Source organism: Ursus americanus, chromosome 28, assembly GCF_024610735.1.
Source record: "Ursus americanus isolate L20-20 chromosome 28, mUrsAme1.1.p, whole genome shotgun sequence".
Taxonomy (NCBI): Eukaryota; Metazoa; Chordata; class Mammalia; order Carnivora; family Ursidae; genus Ursus; species Ursus americanus.
In genome coordinates, this window is record NC_142154.1 from 29197856 (window position 1) to 29219846 (window position 21991).

General features: G+C 52.4%; 1 protein-coding gene across 4 annotated transcripts in view; it reads right to left on the reverse strand.

The window, feature by feature from the left end:
* ARID3B (AT-rich interaction domain 3B) overlaps nt 1-21991 on the reverse strand; it is a 109436-nt gene that overhangs the window by 3489 nt on the left and 83956 nt on the right. For 3 of the 4 annotated variants that reach the window (XM_045795203.2, XM_087856788.1, XM_045795204.2), the window contains 6 exons: nt 16786-16857; nt 16515-16587; nt 4037-4220; nt 2422-2702; nt 2060-2314; nt 591-692 (listed from right to left, as the gene is read on the reverse strand). In XM_045795203.2, coding sequence (XP_045651159.1) covers nt 591-692; nt 2060-2314; nt 2422-2702; nt 4037-4220; nt 16515-16587; nt 16786-16857 — 967 coding nt within the window. The remainder of the gene's footprint in view (nt 1-590; nt 693-2059; nt 2315-2421; nt 2703-4036; nt 4221-16514; nt 16588-16785; nt 16858-21991) is intronic. The other variant, XM_045795205.2, reaches the window with a different exon arrangement.

Sequence of the window (21991 nt, forward strand, 5' to 3'; positions counted from 1 at the left end):
CTGGAAAGACTTGGTAGAGGTGCTAAACCAACAGGCCAGCAAACAAACCATTGTCCAACTAGACTGAGAGGGACGACTGTGAAGGCCTGGGCAAAACCCTACAAATGGGCTGCTTCTGCCGCATTCAGATTCCTCTGCCTAAGTGCCAGCCCTTGGTCTCTTTTACAGAGAGGGAAAGACAGGCGGTGTTTAGGGAGAGCGGGGTCGAGCCGGTCCGAGAGCGGGTGTCACAGGACTGGGACAGCAGTGGCGGGGTGGCTTATGACACGATGTTTAGGGCATGGGTATGGAGTGGATTATGGGGCTTCACACTGAAGGACGGTTGCAATTAACGAGCCAGCCATTGGTCCAAAAGGGTCAGACAGAGGGTTTCTATCGTTCTGTCAAAGCGGGGGGGTGGGGGTGGGGAATCTGTCCTCTGGTTGGTAACCCTCAGCTTCTCCTAGGCGGGAAAAACCACTTAACCTTTGGAACCTTGAGACTACATGCAAGAAAGCCTTCCCCAGGAAGGGGTTCAGACAGGAGGGTGATAAGTGGGGCCAGCCAGGGCTGCCACGCTGTGATCTCCCTCGGAGTTCCAAGAGCCTCACCCGCGTAGGTGGTGCCGTCGATGTCCACAGACATGCTGATGCTCCCGATGCTGCCTGGGGCCAGGTTCAGCGCTGCAGCCGAGGCCTCTGCTCTGTCTTCTGCTGGGGACAAGGGAGACAGCAGGCCCGGTCAGACTTCCCGGCACTGCAGTGTCCTCTCCGAGGCTCTCCCGCTCTCCCGGACTGGTCACAGCTGGCCGAGGCCTCCCACTTCTAGAAAGCACCCGTACAACCTTCTCCTGAGCGTCAGGTCTGGCAAGAGAACCCAGGCTTGCCAATGTCCTATCGCTTGCTTTCTCCATTCTTTGCGGAGCCACTTACTTCCCCCGCTTCCTCTGCTGTCCAAGGAAAGGGATCACAGGCAGCAAGGACCGACCCCGGCTCCTGGCTGTGCACTGATACTTTCAACGCGATTCAGCCAACCCTAACTAAGCACCCACCACCCATCGGGCTGGGGAACTCACTACCTCTGAGAACCCACCTTTCTTCCTCCTCCCTTTAAGCGGACTGGGTCCTAAAGGAGAGGGTCTGCCTGCCCAGTGTGTGGCCCAGCACCTGTGACCCATTTCAACCCATTTGTGGAAAGCTGCAGGCGCTGGCACCTGGGGCTGCTGCTTGGCTCACCCCAGACTGCGCTTTCACCATGCAGCCAAGAATTCTTCCAGATGAGCTGTTTTTCTACTAGTGTCTGGCTTGTGCGGGACCAGAGGCACTGGCCCTAAGAGGGGAATGGAGCAGAGCTGTTGCCGCCAGCGTCCTTCTGCTCCTCACCTGGGGACAGGGGGGCAGGGAGTGCTGCCTGTGAATACACACAGCTCCCTTCACACCTGACTTCTTCCCATCACATGCTCTGCAACAGAGTCAAGGGCAAGAATGGCAAAGAAAAATGTGGGGGCGGAGGGGAGAAAGGAGGAACAAGGGGCATGGAGTGTGTAATTCAGGAGAGGAGAAGGCAAGGCACCTGAAAAATGAGGAGGGGAAGGGAAGGATGTCAACGATGCTGCCAAACTTGTATTTCCTCTTTCCCCCTGTTCCGGAGGGTCACAGGCAACCTGGCCTGAGGCACTCAGGCTCCTCGTGGAGGCCTGGGAATGGAGGGGCTGCCTTCTGCCCAGAGCCCAGGGCCGAGACCTACATCCGGGGAGGTGCTGCGGGGAAGGCGAAGCCCTTTCATTGAGATAGATCAAAAGGCTGGTGAGGAAGAGAACCACAGCAGCTGTCCGAGGGCCTCCGGCCCCTCCTCCCTCAAGAACTCCTCTTTTTGCCAGGGAACAGGTGCTGCCTGAGGCAATCTTCGGTCAGCCTGGTGAGCTGAGATCCCGGTGGCCGCAGGAGCCCCATGTGGCTTTGTGGCCTTGAGACCGCTCTGGGGACCTGGAGGGGCCCCCATGCCAGTCCTGGGACATGGCCGGGTCCTGGAGTGGAGCCCCGGTGAGCACCCAGCAGGAGGGGGCGCCGCCCGCACTCACCCCTGCCGTTGACCCTGATCTTCATGGGCAGCTGCCGTGCCACGCTGAACAGGCCGCGCTGGAAGGCCTGCTGCACCAGACGCTGCTCCTCCTCTGACAGCCGGGTCGCCTTCTTCTCGGGGGGCTCCCCTGACTCCAGCCGCTCCCGCAGCTGCTCCAGCGTGGCCGTCCGGGCACTGGGCTGCTGGCCTGCCAAGGTCGCGGGCACGGCCAGGCGATTTGGCACGGGCACTGTCGTCATCGGGACTCCATCACCTGGCAAAGGCACCAGAGCCGGCCTGATTCACGTTCCCCCTCCCGCCTGACAGTGGGCTCCGCCACTCCCGCCCTGCATACCCTCCTCCCCGCCGGGCCCTGCAGACCTTTCCTGAGAGCGGCTGCTGGGGATATCCGAGGGCTGCTGGCATTGGCGCCACTGCCGGAGCCCAGCCCAAGGATGGGGAAGCGGATCTTGGGTGGGGAGAGAAGGGCAGGGGCCCCGGTGGTGGCAGCAGCGGCGGCAGCAGGTGAGTAGCCAAGGAGGGAGGAGCTGTAGCTGGGCCGCCGGCCCTCCCTCCGATTGCCGTCGATGGCTGCCTGGAGCTCGGCCGGGGAGCTCAAGGCTTTCTTCTCACACTCATAGGCATAGAGATACTTCATGTACCTGGAGGGAAGGAAGGAGAATAATCCAGAATGGTACCAGAGGCCACTCCGCTTAAGTTTATGGGTCTCTGTGGGACAGGCCTCTGGGACACAGGATCACTTGGCAGAAGAGAAAGGTCCAGGGAGGCCGGATGCCCTGCCCCAGGCCTCTCTGGCTGCTACTCAACACTGTACCAAACTCTGCTCCAACTGGAGGCACTGTTCCTTAAGAGAAATAAAGAACATCTTCACTCATGTTTCATGTTTGCTTTGGCACCATTTGAGGTGCCATTTAGAAATGTTTTTGCAGGGGTGCCTGGGTGGCACAGCCATTAAGCGTCTGCCTTTGGCTCAGGAAGTGACCCCGGGGTTCTGGGATTGAGCCCCACATCAGGCTCCTCCGCTATGAGCCTGCTTCTTCCTCTCCCACTCCCCCTGCTTGTGTTCCCTCTCTTGCTGGCTGTCTCTATCTCTGTCGAATAAATAAATAAAATTAAAAAAAAAAAAAGAAAAAAGAAATGTTTTTGCAATATCTTCCTGGCTCCTGGATGCCCTAACCATTCTGAGTCAGGCCGGTCAGATAGGAGCAATGTTTCCTGTCCCTCTTGGCATCACATGTCCCAGAAAGCACCTCTCTACCCAAGAACCTTGAGAGAGGAACTGCTGTACTGATTACAGCTCTGTCCCCAGCTTCTGCTACAATAGGTCCAAAGATAAAACCCTTCTCCTTTTTAGCATACTGCCTCACTGATGCTCATTCTGTATTCTCCAGAGAGCAACACCCAGTGTGTTCCAAAGAATAGATTCCCCTCGGCCCTCATTCTCTGATTCTACTCTTGGTTCCCCTGCTCCTATTACCCTCATAATTAACTCAAATGATGACAAAAATAGGTCCCAAATCCCAGGTCCTCTGTTGCTGGGCAAGCGGAGCATCGGGTAGGAAGGGCTAGGCTTAAGGTGGAGGTGCCGTGTGGGAGACAATGTCCTGGAAAGAGTGGCTATGGGGCCAGAAGCCCAGGGGTGACCCTCGGCTCTACCACTACTAGCTGGTATGGCCTTGATCAAACCGTTTAACCTCTGAGACTCAGTTTCTGCTTCCTGAAAAATTGGATAGCACCTATGTCACAGGGTTGACAGTGAGGTCCGAAAGACACGGAATGGCAAAGCAGCCTAGGGAGACACTTGGGAAATGGTGGCTCTCATGATCACTTAGGTCTCCGAAAGCTCCTGGCTGCGTCAGGAATTCCTCTCATCTTGCCCACTGTACAGTGGAATTTCCTTCCTTCCTCTCCTCTAGGTTAAAACATCCCCTTTCTCCCAGCCTCAGCTCCCTTCCCTAGGGCCCCCGCCACTCACTGGGTCCTCAGGGTAAAGGCGGCGCTGGTGATCGACGTGGGCAGGTTCAGGCCTTTGGTGATCTCCCGCCAGATCTTCTTGTTGATGATCTCCACCAGGCCCCCCTTCTCTGTCACCAGCTTATACAGCATATACAGGTCCAGGATCTGCTTGGCCATGATGGGGATTCGGTTGATGGGGGTCCCTGTGATCGCCCAAACAGAGAAACAGAGGGTTGTGTCATCAAGCAGAGGAAAGAAGACATATGCACGTGCCCAGCTTTTGCTGAGTTGGAAATATGTTCATGAATCTGCTTTACTCCGACTCAAATTCCCAAAGCTGGAAGCCATCAGACTAGCTGCCAGTTCTCCTTGGGATGCGCAGAAAGACAGGTCCGACTCACGGGCTTTGTGGTCTTGCTTAAAACATTAGCCTCTCTGGCTCTGTCTTTCCAACTGTAAATAAGAGGGCTACACTAGATGGCTTCAAAGTTGGGTTTTAGTTTTGGGTTTTTTTTTTTTTTTTTTGGCTAGCAGGATGAGTCCAGATTCTGTCCTAATGATTTGGCAACTCACACTCCTCTGGGGCCTTCGGAAGCCACTCCAGCTATCCCACCACCCACCTGCACAGCTCTGGTGCACTTTGTAACAGTGTAACAGTGTTTTCATTTGCATACCGCCTGCTTCCTCCTCTCCTGCGACAGGACAGAAAAATGTTTTGTCTCCTGTGTCCCCACCGAGTCAAAGGAGCTGCTGGACACACACATCTCCAGAGGGATGAAAAGCCACTAAACGACTCCCTCCCCACTAATCGCTCCACCCCTCCCTGGCCTCTGAAAGAGGGAGGGTCAGAGCAGCTTCCGCCACTGGCCCCCGAAGGGAAGTGAGAGGAGCCGGGGACTTGATTAGGAAGCCTGGCACCAGGCAGGAAGGCCCACTAATGAGCACCAGGGGACGGCAGAGAGGGCGGGCCCGGGGTCCTTTCACAGGCCGCTGGGATGCTCGGCAGGAGGCGTGATGGATGACTGTCATTTGGCAGCCTCAGGATTAATGATCTGGAGGTCAGAGGGGAGAATTCCACAGGGAAGGGTCACCGTCCGGGGCAGGGTACGAGACTTGTTGCCTTTTGATGGCAGACTCCTTTTACTGTACACAGGCTGCTCTCCTCTGCCTCGGCCCCCTCCCACCGCCCCAGTCTTGCCCAGGTCTTGCTGCCTGCCTGTGCACGGTAAGCCAGCTTGCTTTTCGAGAAGTGCTGTTTGTTTCAGCTCCTCCTGCTTCTTTCCCCTCAAGGAATGGCATTTTCTTCCCACCCCTGAAATGCTGGCCTCAACAACTCTTTCATAGAGTAATTCAAGCGAGAGAATGGAGCGAAGGGCCCCATGAAAAGCAAGCAGCATGAACATGGGGGGCTGTGTGGCAGCACCAGTCCTCTTTTCTAAGTGTGAGGAAGGGGCAGGACGTCTTCGAGAACTCCGTCTTGGTCAGCTGGTCCTCGGAGGGTCAAACACAAAGGGGTCATAGTGTTAGATCCAAAGATCCACAGATAAAATATCAGAGGACTGTGGGTACACGGCCGAGACACACAGCTTGTTGGTTAACTTTTCCTCCCTGTGCTGCTCTGGACAATAAACCCGATTCCTGACATAAACACAAGAGCCTGGTATGGCAGAATGGGTCGCCCGGCAGGACAGGGCTAAGGTCCATCTCCTTCTGGAGGCCTGTCTGCCCGAGCACACTCAAGGCCCAGGCCAGTTCACATCCTCATGGCATCACCTGCAGACTCTGGAAGGACCACTCTCAAGGTCCCCTCACATTTTCAGAAGTTTGCAGGACATCTTCACGGTGACCTGTTCACTTCCAAGTCAGAATGTTCACACTGAGCTCGCCGTTATCCCCAAAGCCAGCCCCTCCTTTCTCACCACTTCCTCCTCTTCCAGGAACAGCATCATCCTCTGAGGTCTCAGGCGGCACTGGCTCTTCTCTCCCCTATCACCCACCTTGAGGTGGTTAGGAGGCGCCTCTCACATGAATCTTCCCTTCCGCTCACGGTGGCCTCTTGCCCACGTGCTCCACCTGCGCGCTGCGGCCCCCACGACGCTCGCTTCCTTGTTCCACACCCACGGACCCTGACGCCGCCCAGGCGCATCACCTGGGGCCCCCACGCCCCTCAGAAGATTGCCTGTGAAGTATTTCGAGCATCCTGACGATGCACTCTCACTCTCTGGCTGGGTCTCCTCATGACCCTCCCCAAACCAGGCTCATTTCTACTCTACTTTGTGCTTTGTGCTCTCCCTCATCGAGCCTAACGTGCCCTGCCTCTGCTCAAATCCTCTCCACACTGGCCTTCAGGAAGAATCTTCTAACAACCCCACTTCAGAGGGATTTCTTCTCTCTCAGAATTCCTATTACAAGCCCTACAAGCTCGGCAGGTAATTAGTCTCTCATCGTTCCACGTACGTGCGCCTGGCGTCCCAGGAGTACTGCAGGCTCCGTGAAGGCAGAGCCTGTGTCTCCTCCACCATGCCTGAAGCATTACAGTGTTTAATAGACTCAACTGCCGTGCAGATGGAAAAAAGACATGTTTTTCGGAGCCAAAGCACCCAGCTACGGGTTACCCAAATGGGACCTTCAGACGTACTTCTGTCATGCTTGCAGGGTGCCCGCCAGACCCATCACCAGCATCACGTGTCTGATGCTGACAGCCCTGAGCAGAAGTCACCGTCTCCTCTCAGGTCCCAGCAGGTTCAGCAGGGTCACGACCCTTAGTAAACAGCCCGGGGAAGGGAGGCCCAGGGTGCGTAAGCTCTTTGTGTCCACGTCCCATGCAAAGTGGACAGGCGGCAGCAGAACGGATGGAGAGCCGGGGGTTCTGAGAAGGTGAAGAATCTGTGCCTGTGCTCGATGGGGTCGAAGAGAAGAGGAAGCAGGGGTTAAAGAGCAGAATACGGTGGGGTCTGTGCCCTACAGAGATGGGCGCGGCTGAGTGTGTGAGCACCAGGCAGGGGCCTTGCCCAGCTGATGCAGCACTGTTCTCCAGAACAGCCACTTCGGGGAACCGGCTACCCTGCGGTTTTGGAGATCCATCAGCAAATGGGCCTTCTGAGTTGGCACTCTTTTCATTAGAATCTCCAAAGGTGGTAAACCTTCAAACGTAAAGGGTGAATTTTACGTGTAGAAACAGTCATTCATGGAGGCAAGTCAGGAGAATAGGAAGTGACCAGGCTATTTATAAAGATTTTATCTGAAGATGAGGTGGAGTCATAAACCATGAGAGGTTCTCAGGTGTGGCGCACACTGCCTCTGGAGGCAACTCCCTAGAGATGAATTACACATTTACTCTGAGTAGTCACTGGACTGTCCAGTTATCTGAGGTGGCTTCTTTGAAAGATAATGATATTACAGTTGTAGACGTTTCATGAAAAATGCACCTTTTTATAGTCGTGGAGTGTGACTGCATGAGGCTGGAACTGCTCAGGGCAGGGGCAAGAGAGGTAGGTAGGGGAGCTGAGAAGACAAGGAAGGAGCAAGTGGCATTTGAAGTTAAGGCTATAAATCTAACCAAGAAGTGACTTCTTCCCAGCCCCTCTGGGGAGAAACCGATAGGTCTGGGGTGCACTGGCACCAGGTGGCAACCCCACAGTCCTGCTCTGTGGTCAGACAGGCACCCTGGTTCAGAGATCAGTGGATAAGGAGACTGGGCGCGTTCATCCCACAGTCTGGGCTTCTGCAAAACTGCTAAAAATAGCTCCCAGGGCAGGAGGCCCCCCGGGTGCTGTCAGAAACAAAGCCGAGACTATTCTGAGTGCTAGCTTGAGATGACGGTATGGTTTTCTCACATTATCCAGACAATCCAAACAGAAAACCTGCCCTGGCTTCGATTCTTCTGACAACCAAGAAAGAGGCTGGATCCTCAGGCTGGGCTGTCTCTACAGTCCGCTCTGTGCCTACTGGACCTGGCAGCTCTCTCCCTTGTCCCAAGGAGACTCAGCTATGGAGAGAGAGCGAGGGAAGGCCTTTTAGCTGAGTTTACCTTCTGAACAAGAAAGAGAACCAACATATCATACTGGGGGCTGAGGATGAGGGGTTGACATATTCAAGTCTCAGTTTCCCCATCTATGAAATGAGGAATTTGGACTAGATGACTTTCAGTCCCATGAGTCTATGAATAAAAACTTAAAACAAAAATTGATAGTCGTGATGATTACCGAAGGGAGGGTGACTTGGTTTTAGGAGCTTCTCCTAGGAAGGCCCCTGTGTGGCCATGGACCACAGCGTTTGCTCTTTCTCCAACCTTGAGGGGAAGAGGGACGTCTCTGGCCTGCTCTCTGGGCGGGATTGTATCTTCCTCTAAGGAGGCTCTTCATCTGAGAGGTGACAGGTCTCTGTCCATAGTAAGTGCAAAAGCAACCTGCAAGGAACCAGGACGGAGGCAAGCAGCCACTGCAGAGAGCGCTCTGTGGGTCACCAGTGTTGGCCCCACAGGAGGCCTAATCTCCGCCCACATCATGCCTCCCAGAGGGGGCGTGAGCACCTGATGGGGAAGCCTGTGTACTGTCAGTCACTGCTATCAAAGCAGGAGCTAGGATTGAGGCTCATTAATCATGCTCCTTCTGACAGGAATCCAGGGCCTTATCTGTACCCCAAGAAATGCCGCTGGTCTCCAGTTCCCTCCTCAATAAAAGAGACTGACAGTTCCAACAAAGAGGGCCCTTATCAGATTTCAGCCAGGGAGCCTGAGGCAGCCCAAGGGACAGTGTAGAAAAGGCTTTTATGATGGCCAGGGACCCAGGGAGGCTGTGGGGCTCCTGGGGTTTTAACCCTTGGGTGGTGGGAATGCTGCTGGGCACTGGCACTCGCAAGGCTAAAGCTGTCATCAGGGGCTTCCAGCCACGTGGAGACAAACAACAACAACAAAAATCCTGCTCCCTGGCACTTTGCTCTCCCTCCTGCCACTTAGACTGCGGAGACAGACTAGGGGTAGGGGTGAGGGCAGACAGAGGAGATGGCCTCCTTGGGCAGTGAAGATAAAGATGGGAGATGGCAAGAGTGTGGAAGGGAGGGCCACTTCTTCCCCACCACAGAGAATGGGCCCATTCCAATGATGACCAGACGTAATCGGGGGCAGGCACCCCAGACAGAGTCGCACGGCTCCCTTCCTGCCCACTGATCAGGGGTGATGGCCCAGGACCCAGGACATGGTCCTGCCAAGGGCCCTCGCTGCTTTTTCCTGGCTTTAGAAAAGATCATTAATCATTTCCATTGCCTGTCAAGAGAGCCGCATGGCCGAGCAGAGAGCTAGAAGAGTTAAGACCCATGTGAAGCAGGGAATGTGCACAGGCAGACAGGCTTCCTGTCCATTCCTCTGCATATTAATTCTTGCTCTGCTCTGGTCCTGCTGCCCATGAACAGGCAGAGAGATGACTGGTGATTTTCCTCCTAACTTGTTTACGTAGAAAATACCTCACACTAGGAAACCAGGCAGCCACATCTGGCAGCGTGCAGCACAAGTGTGGTCGACTGTTCCACAAGGCAAAGCAGAGGCAAGACGGACCGATATCCCAATTTTGCACTGACAGGTGTCTTGAAGCCTTCTACCTCTGACTTCCCATTGAGCAGGTCTAACAGATACATACTACAGCGCACTAAGCTGAAGGGTACAGCTCACTGGAGTTTTCCTTCTGTGTACAGCCCTGTAACCAGTCCTCAGATCAACACACGGAACGTTTTCAGCAGCGCAGGAAATTCTCGTGCCCCTTCCCACTCAATATGCATCCCCACCTCTTCCCTCCCAGGAGGCAGCCATTATCCTGACCTGTATCGCGGCGGGTGATTTTCTTCAACTTTGTATACGTATAACCATGTCGTATCTACTCTCTTGTGTCTGGCTTCTTTTGTTCAACGTTAGGTCTGTGAGAGCCCACCAGTGTGTACAGCAGTTCATTCCTTCTCGTTGCGTGTGGAATTCCACTATAGGACTGTGTCACTGTTTGTCCATTCTACCGCTGACGGACACCGGGGTTCTTTCCAGGTTGGGGGCTCTAACGAATGGCACTGCTCTGAAAGACTCCTGAGATGTCTTTCAGTGAACGCAGCACTCACTTCTGCTGGGTATACACCTAGGAGTGGAGTCGCTGGGTAGCAGGGTTGGCCTATGTTTAGCTGTAGTAAATCCTACCAAGTACACTTCCGAAGCGCTCACGCCCACTTATACTCCCAGCAGCCGTGCGTGGGAGCACGGCACGTACCACAACCTGAGAGGTTCACTTTTAAACTCCTCACTCGTTTTGATACTCCAGCTCAGACTAATTGCTCCGGGTGAAGGTCAATGTTAAACGCTGTGTTCTCTATGGCTAATAACCAAATGAAGGTTAGCGCTGTGCTGTCTCCTTCCTTAAAAACCCTGTTCAGAGAAGTTGGCCACGGAGTTAGAAGGAGGTCAACCGTTGGGTCTTCTCTGCTTTGACTGCTGCTGATCAACACACCCGGCTGGTGTCTCCAGGAGGTGGGCAGAAAGTCGGCTGAGGAAAGGCACAACTACTCAAGGGCCTTTTGGCCTAGGGAGTGCATGGCTGTCTTCCATTTTCAATCCATGGCACTAGCTTCTCAAGTGTTGTAACCAAACCCTTGCTTTAGACTTTTCCTGCACCAACCCTTGGATGAGGTACAAAATATTAGTTCACCTGGAACAAAGAAGGCAAAACTATCGACCCCATTTTACCAAGTGCTAAAAGTATCAAAACATTTCGGTGGGGGGCGGGGGGTGGGGGTGGGGGGGTGGCGCGCCTGGGTGGCTCATTCAGTGAAATGTCTGCCTCTGACGCAGGTCACAATCTTGGGGTCCTGGGATCGAGCCCCACGTTGGGCTCCCTGCTCGGTGGGGAGTGTGTCTCTCCCTCTGCCCCTCTCCCCAGCTCGTGCTCTCTTTCTCTCTCAAATAAATAAATAAAATCTTAAAAAAAAAAAAAAGATTTGAAGCGGAAGGGGCTGAATTTAATGACAAAATTGGGCTCTTCAAGTGGAAAAAAGAAAAAAGCACTGTATCAATAGTAGTTGGAACACCTGGGGAGAGAAAAAGATCTGGCCTCAGACAAAGGCTAATCGTGAGACAAAGATTTCCATTTTAGACTTTCATTTGGGGATAAAGTTAGAAAATGAAGCCCCAAAGACTATTTCATCTGACAAAGAGAACATATTTTAGTCTATCAGGAAAAGTGTCCATGGCACAGACCATTTACTTCAAGATACAAAGAATATATGAGAAACTGCCTCCACCAAAAGGCAAAGCAATATATGTCATGAACGTTTCCTTGCCTGAGATGGATAGATAAGCACACAACAGAAGGAAAAACACTCAAATTGCACTTTGAGGCAGACCAAACCCTTTTCCCACAGTAAATTCTTTGTATATACACATCAGAAACAGATTCAACAATCCATTTGGGAAAACCAAGGTCAGTTTGCAGCCTTGAACAGAACTAGTGGGGGAAGGAGGGCAGTTCTCTGGGTGAGGTCTTGACAAAACTCGTCCTCTGTGTGACTAAGACCTGGTGTGTCCAGCTAGGGCAGGGAGAGGGTGCTCTGGGTGCGTTCACGAGTGTTAGAGCTGCCACCTCCTATGCCCCCCACCCCTACCCCATCCTGCCCTGACAGATGGCAGCCTCTGTGCTACTGCACATCTGCCTGCACTGAGAGACAGGCCTTACCATAAGATGAAGACCCCTCTTTCGCGAAGAGTTCTACCTCTGTGTTAATCGGCTAGATGCTGTCAGACCCTCCCAGACACCCCACCATGGAGGCAGACCAGCATTCTCTGTGGGGCTCAGAAGGCTGAAGGAGAGACAAGGCCGGCCCAGTGCCCGAACAGGAAGTGACAGAGCTGCTGGCGCTAGGGACCAAGCTTCTCAAGCGCAGGAGAGGGAAAAGGCACTGGCCCGGGAGTTAGGGGACAAATGCTAAAATCGGCTCTGTGGCCTTAGGCAAGTCCCTTAACCTGGTGACCTTTGCTCTCTCTACCCCTTAGAGCTGGAGCTGTGGGGAGATCAGAAAATGGGTTGAGGGGCGCCTGGGTGGCACAGCGGTTAAGCTCTGCCTTCGGCTCAGGGCATGATCCCGGCATTATGGGATGGAGCTCCACATCAGGCTCTTCCGCTATGGGCCTGCTTCTTCCTCTCCCACTCCCCCTGCTTGTGTTCCCTCTCTCGCTATCTCTATCTCTATCGAATAAATAAATAAAAAAAAAAAAAAAGAAAGAAAATGGGCTGAAAGGGTTCTATAAAGCACACGGGATAATAAAAATAACAGCAAAATCGATTTCTTTCTGTTTCACGGCCTAGAGAACAAGAAAACAAGCTTTTCTTCCTTAGTGATGAAGAATGGAATTGTTTATAAGCCTCTGCTTATCGGGCTTAGAATTAGTCCCCCTCTGGCCTACCTAGATTTCCCCCTGGAAAATCTATCACAGAATGGTATCTCAGAAACCACCCACAGTCAATTTAATTAGCCAGAGAGTTTTATTTACAATAGTTTGGCTTTATTTTTGGCAAAGAAACGTGTGTATTTTCCGCACACACGCAGCCAAGGTAAGCAAGAAGGGGCATCGGAACTCTGAAATCTAACCAATCTTTCTAGAGAAACATGGGGGGGGGGGCAGAAGCAAAGGAAACTTTTTAAATTCCATTTGGCTTAGGCAAGGAAAGGGGAGAAGCACTTGGTCTTGGGGGTCCTTGGTATGGTTTATACACAACTGTTTCGGTAGAAAATTGCTAAAGGGGCTTTTCTTCTCTTTTTGGTCACTGAGGGTGGCTCATTATCTGTTGGGAGCTCTAAAGACAGTCATGGACGTAATACAGAACACAGTACTTGGAAGAAACTTCCAGATTAACTTTAACTGAACCCTCTCATTTTACATACATGGAAACTGTGGCCCCCAGGAGGAGAAGGATTTGCTCCAGATCACGGAGATGGGGGGGGAGGGCGGGGGTGAGCCTGGCTTTGCACTCAGTCCACAGTTCTTTGCCCTGCTATATGCCTCCCGAAGTTGCTGTGGCAGCCGTTTCCCAAAGCAGGCAGGAGACAGTGGGCCCGGTGGGGCCCTGCCTGGGCCTCTTCTCAGGCTCCTTCTAGGGCAGCTTGCTCTGCTGGTGGGGGAGGGGTCATCAGGGTGCAAGTCACCCTGGTCTGGCCCAGAAACCAAGGTGCCTGGAGCTGAAAGGCCCATCTGTTGCAGTCAATTCACTCAGACACGTTAACAAGCGAAGGAGACCCCGCACAAAGCCGCAGTTATGGCCTGGCCCCTCCCACTGGACAGCCGTTTTATCACCTGCAGCTGCGGTCACTGCGGCAGCGTGCTAGCCACTGCCTCCCTCGGAGCCCTGTCCTCTTCCTCTGCAGTGCAGCCCGCAGTGTCAAAGCTGCCCGGCCCCACTCCCGGCCCAGTTGGGAGTCACCAGGCCTTTGAAACTCAGGCCGTTTTCAGTGGCTCCTGTGAAATCTACAATTCTTCCCGTCAGCTCCGGAGGAGGAGACACTGGCTGGCTGCCGGTGTCTCTGAGGCTTTTCCTCGGACCCAACTAACGGTATCTGGCTCCTGAGTGCCCCAGACACTCTGATCTGGGAGTGATGAAATAGTCACAAACGTCCAGGGGGCCTCGGTCTCACTGTTGTGTGACCAGCAAAGACAGCAAGCTTCACATGAGTAAAATGTGATCTGCTCCCGGCCCTCTTGAGGCGCCCCCTCCAGGTTAGACTATCAGCTGCCAGTGTTCCAGGGAGATGATCACCATGAGTATGAAGGGCACAATCTCCACCCTGCCTCGCTCTCCCCTCTCTACCCCAGACACATACACACACACTGCTTGCCATAGTGAGCTTCCTGAAGGCCCAGCTCTGGCGACACTCCCCGTGTTCTACGTGCATAGACTGAAGTGCTAACTTCTTGGCCAAACACAGCTCTCCACAGTGGGGTGCCAGCTGACCCACCCAGGCCACAGACAAGGGTTCTGCCAGCTGTGCCTGGGCCACGGGGCCACCACGCTTCCACCTCCGCCTGTGTGGGTCCTCCACTCCTGTTACTTCCTACCCGGGGGAGGTGCAGCTCCTCCCAGAGGCCTCCCCTGTACTCCAGCCCAGGACAGGGTCCCAGCACCCACTCCTCTGGCACTCAGCCAGTGGGAGGGGCGCTTGTGATAATTCTCAGCACAGGCCCCCGCCGCCCTCAGGTCCTGCTACCTGAGTGGGGGTAAGATGATTTCCATAAAGAATTTCTCTGCAAAGGAAATTTTAGACCTTCACTCTCTTTCCCATCCTTCTAAAGTAGTGGTTCTCAACGGGGGGTGAGATGGGGGGTGTGTGCTTTTTTCCCCCAGGGGACATCTACACTATCTAGAGATATTTTTGGTTATCATGACTGGGGGATGCCCCGTACAGCAAAGGACTGCCTAGTCCCCAAAGTAAATATGCTGAGGCTGAGAAACCTTGTATTCGCGTAGCTAACAAGCAGCAAAACGGACTCCTCTGTTTCTATGGGTGATGCCAGCAAACAGTGAAATACCTAACCTAAGTGCTGAGGACAGAAAAAGATTTGTCCAGCCCGAATAATGGTAAACTGACACGATCAAAGGAAGTCACTTACTCCTGCTTCGGGGTCGCTCAGATATATACTCGACGGCAGTCTGGCAGTGCCCAGCTGCCGCGGAGGGGCGGGCTTCTCAGCGCAGGCTGCTCTTTGCTGCTGACTTCCATTGACAGGGCGGCTGTTGAAAGGGGGGCAGCTCGGCCTCCCCAGGCAGGGCCTGCTGAGTAGGGAAAACCCACAGGACTGCTCCCACCGCAAACACCTCTTGAGCACCTCCCTGCCTGGCCCTGTGCTAGCACTGGGGACACAGAGAAATGATCAAGTGGCTGTCCTCAAGGAGCTCCTCGTCTAGTGGGGACACAGAGCGGTAAACACATCATTTCCGAGATTCACTCTTGGCTAGGCTGATCTAACTTCCATTTTCCTTTAAAAATCCTTCGGGGATGGGAGACAGACAATAAAGCGGAAGAGAACGCAGCGGAGCCGCAGTGCTGATTACGATCTATATTGCTGCGGCAGCCCCTCTGAGACGAGAGCGCTCCTGGGTTTGCACCAGCTGGGCTTGTGCCGCTTGTAAATAATTAAAAGGTAATTGGAAGGGAGACCAAAGTATTAAGTGGATTTTTCGCTCTCAGGGCAACCAGGGAGTTTCACTGCTGCCAGTCACATTATCTTTCAGGATTATATTCTTGTTTTTTACCGACACATGCAGCTCCAGAGAGCAGTTGGAGGAGTAAACTAATGAGGCTGCTTCGACTGCTTTGAGAGGCTTGGAGATGGGAGGACACTGAGACTCAAAACTTTCAGTGGTCTTTGTAAGCAAACCAGCAGTCACTAGGACAGCAATGAGGCTTTAGAAGGTAAAGGAAGAGGAAGGGGCGGGGAGGGAAGGGTGTGTTAGGGGGAGGAGGGAAGAAGGAGAGAAAGGAGTTCACATAGAATAGTACCTGCTGGGGGCTGCCACGATAGCTCAGCCCAAGAGGAGGATTTCAGTCCCAGGTCTCAGTAAAGGAGCTGACACAGAAACCAGGGGATGCGTGCTCAGACATAAGCACGGTCCCAGACATGAGGCTGGTGGGAACAGCTCTCTCGTATGGCTGTGCCCTGAGGGTGATGAAAGGTGGAGCTATGCAGGCTGCTGAGGACCTTCTCCTAGAGAGGCTGGGTTTCTGGTCATGCTTCCTGAGGGCTGACCTGGCTGGTGAACTCACTGCTATAACAGGATATAAAGCCAGGAAGTTGAGTCACGGGGCTCAAGACTCAGTCACGCCAGGGTCCGAAGTGGAGATGGCTGGGGAAGGGGGATGGGAGTGAGGAGGAGAGATGGACAGAGAAGTGGGAAGGTGCATTATAAAGCAGATGCCCATGTAACCTACAATTAAACTGCAGGAACGCCCCAACAAAGCCAGGGGGTGCAAAAATCAAAGAGCCAATGGATAAGAAAAAAGAGTTAGCCTTCCCTTTTCATGGATCATTTCAGACCCTCTCAGCAAATCCTGAGGGACCTCTATTCTTTTATTGGCCTTTCTCAGTCTCTGCGAGACTAGGTACACCAACAGGAAACCCCATATACTAGTTTAAGTGATGTCTAAAGTTGATAGAAGGCTAAGGAAAAAGTACATTTGAATCTGAAATACCTCCAGAGACCAGCTAATCAGAAGAGAGCATCACAAATAAGGCAGGACCAAATCCGGATGGATCATTCCATTCATTTTCTGCCAAGGCCCTCTCTGTGCATTTCGATCTCACTGTCTGCCAGTTACTCTGCTAAGGCCAGAACGGATCGGCAGGAAATGCCTCTTCTTCTCCTGGGCTAAGTAAGATGCTGGCACTCCGCACGGAGGATGGCTAACAGTGACTTGCACACAGTAGGCACTCAATTCATATTCATCACGTTGAAAAACTGAGTAGACTGCACACTCACCCCTCTTCTGCATAAAGACGAAGAGGTCATCCAGGAACTCCTTCCTTTCCGGGTCACCGTCCAGTTCATACAGCTGCAACCCCGGTACCCCCCAGAAAAAAAAAAAAAAACACAGTGAAAAATTCCATCTAATGCAGGAAGGCTCACACCAGAGATACACAACCACCAGATGTGACTCACAGGCCACTCCTGTCCTTATTTCTTGGGGATCAGATACAACAACCCACTGCAGAACTGCCCCTTTCATTATCACAAAGGAAACATTACAGACCTTGGCAAAATCTCGAGAGATCTCTCTTCCCCGGCCTCCATCCGCATCATCACTCCAGGCCAAACCACCATTCTGAAGGGGAACAAAGCACACAGTTCAGAAGGGAAGAGGACAGGGTGGCAGAGGGCGAGGCAATCATTTAGGGCAAAGACGAAGACCCTCAGCAACTGTGCTATCCTGGCTTAGACTATAAAAGACTGCTCAGCTGATCACCCCTGCCACTCCTACGGGGACACCTTCTTCTTTTGCTTTCAGTTACAGTTCCAAAATAGGAGGGAGTCAGGTGGAAGAATCACGTCCATTTGTTGGAGGAGGGTGGGTGTTACTAATCCTTGATAACCCTGGAAGAGAAGGACACAGAGGCCCAACCTCCTGAGAACTTGCTCATCTCCAGCCGATCTTCCAGAAGCCATAATTCTGACCTGTACCATTTCTCTTCAGGTTATGTATGGTATATGTATTTGTACGATTTTTATGGTGTGCTTAGATACTGTACAGTATGTTATAAAGACACCTAGCCCAACTTCCCTCATGATACTCTAAGTGGAGGATAAAGGGTCACAGGGAGCAGGACACAGGTCCTGAAGTTCTGGTCTCTCTTGGCCAAGCCACCCACTAGAAGCCGTAAGTCTAGTGACAGGAGGGTCCTCAGAGCCTGACATTATTCCCAAGGTACAGAGACTGTGCCACTAGGGTGAAATGCATTTCCATTAGAGAAATAATGAAAACCTAATCCTAATTTAATTGATTAGGTTAAACCAACACCACTCAGCTGAATAGGAGGAAATGGAAAACATGCCTTTGTTTATGTTCTTGGGACCTGCTTCCTGCCTTAATTCAGTTGGGTAACTCTTACTCCTCAGATTAGGCAACATCTTCTGGGGGAGCAGTCAGATTAGACTGCACTAGGTACTCTGAAAGCAATCTCTGTACATTTTGAGTTTAGAATTTAACGTATTTTGGAATTATCTATCATCCTCACCACATTGTAAGCTCCCTGAGAGCAAAAGTGTCTCATCCATCTTTGTACCCCCAGCATATAGCACACTGCCTGGCACGTCATAGGCCCCAGTAAATGCTGGATGAACTATAACGTTGCTAAAAGGCAAAAACTGGCTATTTGAATCAATGAAGCACCTCTTCTGAAAATACATGCATCTACCGTACAGAAGAGTCAAAAAGGCCCTCCGCTAGTGGGGAATATGAAATGTCACAGCAGAAGTCTGCCATTCACTTCTGCCATGCTGATCAGCAGAGGACCCGGTGGATGGGACTGGACACACGGAGCCTGTCACTCTCACTTCTTCCCCCAGGACTACAGGCGCATGCGCAAGCACTGGGGTGTGCAAATGGTTGGGGAGGGGCATCTGGGGATGGGGAGCAGAGGTTTCTTGGGAGGACATTCTTTGGACTGCGCAGGGATTGCGCTGTAAAACCTCGTCAATAGCACAAAAGCCTGGTCTAATTCCCTTCTTGCCTATCTCCCCCTCTAATCAAGCTTGCCTGAAAGCTGGAGGTTACTCTTCAGTTATATTTTGGGACCATACTTTGCTTCCCCTACTCAAAGACGGCTCTGAGATGCAGACCTACTTTCTGATAGCAGCAATTTAGTACACAGGGAGGTAAGTATAACCAAGAAGAACTGACACTCTGTCAGCTGAAATGAAACAGGCCACACCAAACTGTTTCCCTGCTTATCTTGTAAAAGGTGTGTGTAAGGAAGTACTCAGTAAATGCTATCTGACTGTGCACTCATCTCCCCAGGCAGATGTTGTTAGAGATCTCCCTACAGCTCTTCAGCTCAAGGAGGCCAATAACCAAGCAGGAGAAACACTATTAAAAAAAAAAAAAAAAAAAAAAAAGCAGCAGCTAAGATTCACCCCCACATTGTAATTACAGTCAACAGAAATCTGGTGTCATCTGGTGGCAACCAGCACAATGAATAATCAAGACGAATTATGCCTGTCAGGTCAGCAAAACCAGACAGAGTTACAGTCCCCCTTTCAAAGGATGCAGGAGGTTGCCCTAATGCCCAGTGATTTTGTTTGAGCCAGTAATTCCTGCTGGAAAGTCAATTATCCCGGGAGCCCCTATCGGCTGAAAGACATTTAATGGGGGATCATTGCCGCTTCTGTTATGTCAGCTGTTTACTGTGGCAGCTCAATTCCCAGCTCTCTCTAGCTGGAGATCTGAAGCGGATTCTGTTCGCAGGAGGATTCTTTCTCTATCGGTCACCAAGAGAGATGAAAACACAGTTTTTTGCTAATTACAGTAACTTCCAGGCGCTCAGAATGCTCCCTCAGAAATGATTTAACACTTAGCTGGGTGGGGAGGACAGAATCCACAACCCAGGACCCAGACAGGGCTTCCCACAGCAGGGGAGGAGTGTCAAAACAAGCACACCAGTGCAACCACAGTGTGACTACGTGTGAAAATAAACACCCAGGTGCGAGAGCTCAGCTCAGGAACAGAGGAGAACGCCTTGGGGGGGTGGGGGGGTGGGGAGCGGGACTGGGGGTTGTCATGGACCCTTGGCTCTCTCCAGCTCTGCTCAAATGGTATCAGAACCCAAGTGGTGGGAGGGCTGGACCCTTCACTAGCTATGGCCTGCTAAATATGAAACCCTTAAAAATCTGCTTAGTGGTGGGATTTTAGCCTGAAGCACCCCTAGCTCAGTGACTGCAGAGGACAGGGAGATCTGCCAGAACAGGATGGAAAGAGGACATCCAACTCTTTGGGCAGTCCCACCGTCTGAACCATTCCACAGATCGGAATTTTAGTGATGATTTAAAGAAAATACGGGGCAAGAGTTTCCTAGGAGTGGAGGTGTTTTCTTTCGTCCAAGGCAAGGATGGGCCATTACTTAATCTAAAATATTCAGTTGGGGCTGATGGGGAAATGTCCACTCTCTCTGCATTGCTCTCTTTGTCTCGGGGCAGTTAAACCCTGCTTCACAGGATTTTCTGGCTGAAGTGAGAGTAATTCCTGGACCTGCCCACCCTTCACAGTCCTGCTGGAATGCTGTTTCCCCACATGAAGCCTCAGGCCTATGCCCACCGGGCAGAATCAATGCCTTTCTCCTCTGGGCTGTCACCTGGTGTGCTGGCAACTTGTGACCCTGCCTCTGTCCCCAGTCTGTGACGGCCCGTCGGGGTATCCCCGGCCCCCAGGACATAGAAAGCGCGGACACATTCACTGAAAGACAGGGACCTCCAGCCCCACAACGCCTCTATTTTCCGCTCTGATCAACTACTGCAAAACACCGCTCCCTTAGGCACTTCGAATGCATGTGTGCGTTTCTTGGCCTATCACCAGGCTGCGGGTGTCACTGCGGGAAGCCCAATGATGATTTTTTTCTTGGATGCCAGCTGTGGCCAACTGAGACCATGTTGGGGAGGCAAGTGGGGAGTGGCAAACGTGAGTGTGGGGAACACATGTCCAAAGGGAGCCAGCTCAACAGTGTCAAGGGGTCCCCAAGAAAAGCATTTCAGTTGAAGGGCCACTGCAAGTCTACGCCCAGGGGAACAGGCTCTGTGGGAGTGCCGCAGGCAGCAGCATTCAACAGCCTCAAAAGCCCCAAAGTGTGCGTAGGGAAGAAACGGTAGGGAGGGGCGGCCAGTGCTTGCTTAGGCCATTTACAACCGTCCAGCCTCTCCCACTTGAGAACTCTCGTAACCGCTTTGATCTCACCAGGAGCTCACAGGAAACTGACAGTTTGGTCCCAAATACCCACCCAAGACTAGCTTTGGCTCCCATGCCCACATTCAGCTTCTTTTCCCCAGGGAAGCCACGGTGTTGTGCCTTGGAATCCCTCAAAAATGGCAGCGCAAGAAGGCTGGGGAAGGAGAACGGGGAGCCGCAAGCTGACGTTTGTGCATCTGCACAGCACGGGCTGGCCCAGGGCCTTAGCAGGCATTTTCTCACCAAACTGTGTGAGACAGAGGTGGTTATTTTAGAGATGGGAAAACAGTGGCTCACAGAGCAAACTACTTCACTGGCCCGGGGTCTCAGAGCTTCCAAGTGGCAGCGCCAACATATAATGAACCCAGGTCTGGCTCTCTGTTACGCCGTTCTGCCTGGTGGGTGGAAAGGACAGCACATAGTGTTCTCACTGGGACACCAGGAAAGGAGAGAGGGAGGAGGGGGAGAAGACAATCCTATGGCTACAGAATGCCTGCAAAGCCAAGTCATGGCCCTCGGGGCTCCTCTTGAAGGGAGATTCTTTTATTCCCTGATTCAGCTCACTGGTGCTATCTGGGAAGGACAGCCCACCAGGAAACCAGCCTTTGCACATCACCGGCCGGGAGAATTATCTAGGGAACTGGGTGGTAATGGAGTAAGAATTGCTAACCTTTCACCACTACCTCCAAAACAGAACATCCAGGGTAGGATGGGCCCTGGTCTTCCCCCGGGGCCAGGGCATCAGGGGAAAGAGAAAGAGAGGTAAGCAGGTTATGCCTCTGAGAGGACGAGCAGAATGTGGCACAGAACACTGTGACTCACGCTTAAAAGGCCTTCAAAAACCAATGAATCAGTCTCACCTGACTGCTTCTTAAAATTAACACGGTGCTTCCTCAACACCTCAACCCTGGAAGATCAAGAAGACAGAGGGGAAATGTATTCATTCCTTGAAAATCTAAAAGGCTGACTTGTAAAAGAAGGGTGTTTTTTTTTGTTTTTTTTTTTCTTTTCTTTTCCTATTTTCTGTAAAGCCCCAGAGGACAGAACTAGAGTCACTGGGCAGAAGTTGCCAGGAGGACAATTTCAGGTGGACAGAAGAAGAACTTCTCTAACAATCCGAACTGCCCAGGAATGGAGGGGGGCTTTTCAGGAGGTGTCCAGCTTCCTATCTCTGGATGGCCATCTGTCTGGGATGTCACGCTGTGGAATCCACATGAGACAGGGCTGGATGAGAGGGCCTCCAGGGGCCCTTTCTGTCCCGAGAAGCAAAGACCCTATGACAAATTCATTCAACATTGATTTCCTGAGAACTCACCCTAGGTAGAGTCTTGTGCAAGCTGCTGAGAATACCCCCACGTCCAAGAAAGTGATTCTCCCCACTGGGAGTTTTACTGCGTAGTTGGAAAAACAAGTTGGACACAGCAGCATTTAATAGAGCAAGTCAAAGTGCCAAAGCACAAAGTGCCCAGGAGGTGGAAGAAAGGAGGGCGGCTCAGAGGCAGAGATAAAGCCAGCCTGGAAGAAT